The 3729-nt window shown below is 54.3% G+C and overlaps 1 protein-coding gene across 1 annotated transcript; it reads left to right on the forward strand.

Annotated features, from left to right (window-relative positions):
• Nucleotides 1-2633: 2633 nt before the first annotated feature.
• Nucleotides 2634-3728, forward strand: LOC104501401 (ATP-sensitive inward rectifier potassium channel 12; the record flags this gene model as incomplete). Its single annotated transcript, XM_010145203.1, has 1 exon — nucleotides 2634-3728. A coding segment is annotated over exon 1 (1095 nt), but the record flags the coding sequence as incomplete, so codon positions are not given.
• Between the last annotated feature and the right edge of the window lies 1 nt (nucleotide 3729).

A 3729-nucleotide genomic window follows, 5' to 3' on the forward strand; every position in this document is an offset into this window, starting at 1 on the left:
AAGAAAAAGAAGAAAAAGAAGAAAAAGAAGAAAAAGAAGAAAAAGAAGAAAAAGAAGAAAAAGAAGAAAAAGAAGAAAAAGAAGAAAAAGAAGAAAAAGAAGAAAAAGAAGAAAAAGAAGAAAAAGAAAAAAAGAAAAAGAAAAAGGGAGAAAGAGAGAAAGGAAGAAAGAAATAAAGAAAAAAAGAGAAAGATAAAGAGCAGGAAGGAAGGGAGAAAGGAAGAAACAGAGAGAACAAGAGAAGAGGGAAGGGAAGGAAGGAGGGGAGCAGGGGGAAGGTGGAGGGGAGCAGTGGTGGTGACCGGGGCCTCTAGGAGCGTCACCCCGGTGAGGGCAGCACTGCTGCCTCCGCAGTCACCCGGGCACATCTCTCCTCCCAGCACAGTTAATCCAGAACCCAGCTAATCCCCTCGCAGGTCACCGGGAGCTCATTGCATTTTGTTCACTTCTCAAATGCAGCTAGAATTAATTAAAAAAAACCAAACCAAAACAACAGTAAACTCATCCTGTGGTGGATTCCCCCAGCTGCACCAGCAGGGCGAGCTGGACGGGTGATGAAGAAGCAGCATTTTCTGTCTCCAAACGCTCATTAAAGAGGGGAGAGAAAGGCTTTATGAATGCAGCCAGCATGGTCCCGAGGAAGACTCGGGACGGGTGACCGGGCTGGAGGGGCAGCATGATCCTGCAGCCAGCCTGACATGTCAGCTCTGCGAGGTCACTTTGGCCCCATCTCCCTTCCAGTGATGATGAGGCTGTGAATATTCACCATTAATTTTAACTGTTTGTGCCTATTTTATGCGTCCCCGCGGCTGTAAGGAGGGAGAGGTTCTCGAGCCGCTGCCCCAGCTGGGTGCGAGCAGTCGCTTGGTCTGCTGACACACCAGCGAACAATCACGGTGCTTGGAAAACCGGCCTTGGGGATGGAAGGTGGCTGTGCCTGGATTGCAGCAAGTGGGAACAGGCTGCTCGGTGTATCAGACGGTGGCACGTGCGGCGCTGTGCCCAGCACCTGGCATGTTATTAGTGCTCCTGCTTGTGGTCCTGGGGTTCTGCAGGGACCCCCAAGTCCCAGGCTGGATTTGGGGAGAATTCCAGCAAAAGGTGATCCAGGGTATTGCTGCTCGCTGGGCTGGTGCAGCCCCAGGCAGGCTGGGCCTGGCAAAGCTCCCCGGTGCTGGCACTGGGCTGGCCCTGGCCACCGTGTAATGGAAAGGGTGTGTTTGTCCCAGCGTGCCCCCGGGCGCTCGAGCTGATTGCAGGGATCGACTGCATCGATCGGGCCGGCGGATCCGACACAGCACGTACAGCCTGGCCGGTTTGTCTGCACCTCCGGGCATGAACCGGGCACCTCTGCACTGGGGGGACGGGGTGTTGCAGGGGGTTCTGCACCTGCTCCCCCACCATGTTGCTGCCCCATGCAGGTCTCATGGCCAGGGAGGTGGTTTCATCCCATGTCCCAGGACAAGCTGTGGTAGGGGGTGGTGTGGGGAGCGCTCCTGCGGTGCCATCTCTTGGGGTGCTTGGGACGTGCTACGTGGCATCTCCACAATCCCATGTGCTACTTGATGCAGCCCCATGTGCCACTGCAGAGAGCACTGGGGACCTCACCTGACTTGGGCTACCTTGCCCATGTCCATGCTGCTCCCACTTCACCACCAGGCAAAGCCGAGTGTATGTCCCTGACCCTGCAGCTGAGCCCTCCAGAAGGGATCAAAACAGCTTCCTGTTCCCCAGCAGCAGTTGTGCCTTCGTAAGACTTGGCCAGCAAAACCCATCTGCGACCGCAGATGGCTCCAGGTCCCAACAGATATGTTGGGAAAGTTGCTCCTCAGGACATCTGCCCCAAGCAAGTGCCTTGCCTGGGCCTTCTCCAACTGGCTGCACATTGGCCGTGTCCTCTCCCATCCCCAGGCTGGTGGAGGGAGGTTAAATCCACATCTCCCTGTGGTTTCCCTCGACCCCAGAGGAGCTGGTGCTCGGGAGGTCGGGTGAGCATTGCTGCAATGAGCTGGGCACCAGTCCATCTGGCAAGGGCAATGTGAACTGATGGAGCCGCTTTCAAGCGTACCTTTATTAATATCTCTGTGCTAAGGAGAGCAGCTTGGCCTCCCTGCTTTCCTCTCCAGCAGCCTGACCCTGCTCTGACAGCAGAGCTCATGAGAAAAGCAAAGGGGAGAGACTCCAGTGCGACCCAGGGTTTTTCATCTGCTGGTGCCGTTGAGGGTCCCACAAACGCTGCACCTCCTCAGCAAGGTTTGCTCATTCTCTTTGTAGAATGAAAGAACAAACTCTAAGACCTTCTTCCTTCCTTGTGTGTGGTTTTTGGGAACAGCCTGGCCATCGAAGGGAGAGTAAGGGTAGTTGAGGTCCTCACTCAACATGCAGCCACCCACCCCCTCAGAGCCATGGCCAAACACCCCCTCGGGTCGCTTTGCCATGAGCGGTAACGGCTGTGTCTTTGTTTTCTCATTGCAGAGCCTTTCACGGGATCTGCGTGGTGACGTGGCAGCCAAGACGTGGAAGCTTGGGACTTCTCTTCCACCACAACAGAATTTGGGGGGTGGGCAGGGGTGGGCCAGGGGGACGCTGGGAGCTGCAAGACCCTTCACCTTCACTGTGGGTTTGGCTCAGGGATGACTGCAGGCAGAGTCAACCCTTACAGCATCGTGTCCTCCGAGGAAGACGGGCTGAGGTTGACCACCATGCCAGGTATCAACGGCTTTGGCAACGGTAAAATCCACACCCGGAGGAAATGCAGGAACAGGTTTGTAAAGAAGAACGGTCAGTGCAACGTGGAGTTCACCAACATGGATGACAAGCCGCAGAGGTACATTGCAGACATGTTCACCACGTGCGTTGACATCCGCTGGAGGTATATGCTCTTGCTCTTTTCCCTGGCGTTTCTGGTGTCCTGGTTATTGTTTGGGCTGATTTTCTGGCTAATTGCACTCATTCACGGAGATCTAGAAAACCCGGGTGGAGACGATACCTTCAAGCCTTGCGTTCTGCAGGTCAATGGCTTTGTGGCTGCTTTTCTGTTCTCCATTGAGACCCAAACGACTATTGGTTACGGCTTCCGCTGCGTGACAGAGGAGTGTCCGCTCGCGGTCTTCATGGTGGTTGTTCAGTCCATCGTGGGGTGTATAATTGACTCTTTCATGATTGGTGCAATAATGGCAAAGATGGCCAGGCCCAAAAAAAGGGCCCAGACATTACTTTTCAGCCATAACGCAGTAGTGGCAATGAGAGATGGAAAACTCTGCCTGATGTGGAGAGTTGGGAACCTCCGGAAAAGCCACATAGTAGAAGCCCACGTACGAGCTCAGCTAATTAAGCCCAGGATCACAGAAGAAGGGGAGTACATTCCCCTCGACCAAATAGACATCGATGTGGGGTTTGATAAAGGCTTGGACCGTATCTTCTTGGTGTCTCCCATCACCATTCTCCATGAGATCAACGAAGACAGCCCCTTGTTTGGGATCAGCCGCCAGGACTTGGAGACAGATGATTTCGAGATCGTGGTCATCCTGGAAGGCATGGTAGAAGCCACCGCTATGACGACGCAAGCTCGGAGCTCCTACCTGGCCAGCGAGATCCTCTGGGGCCACCGGTTTGAGCCCGTCTTGTTCGAGGAGAAAAACCAGTACAAAGTAGACTATTCCCACTTCCACAAAACCTACGAGGTCCCGTCCACGCCCCGCTGCAGCGCCAAGGACTTGGTGGAGAACA

This window comes from Buceros rhinoceros, unplaced genomic scaffold, assembly GCF_000710305.1.
Source record: "Buceros rhinoceros silvestris isolate BGI_N320 unplaced genomic scaffold, ASM71030v1 scaffold37091, whole genome shotgun sequence".
NCBI classification, from domain to species: Eukaryota; Metazoa; Chordata; class Aves; order Bucerotiformes; family Bucerotidae; genus Buceros; species Buceros rhinoceros.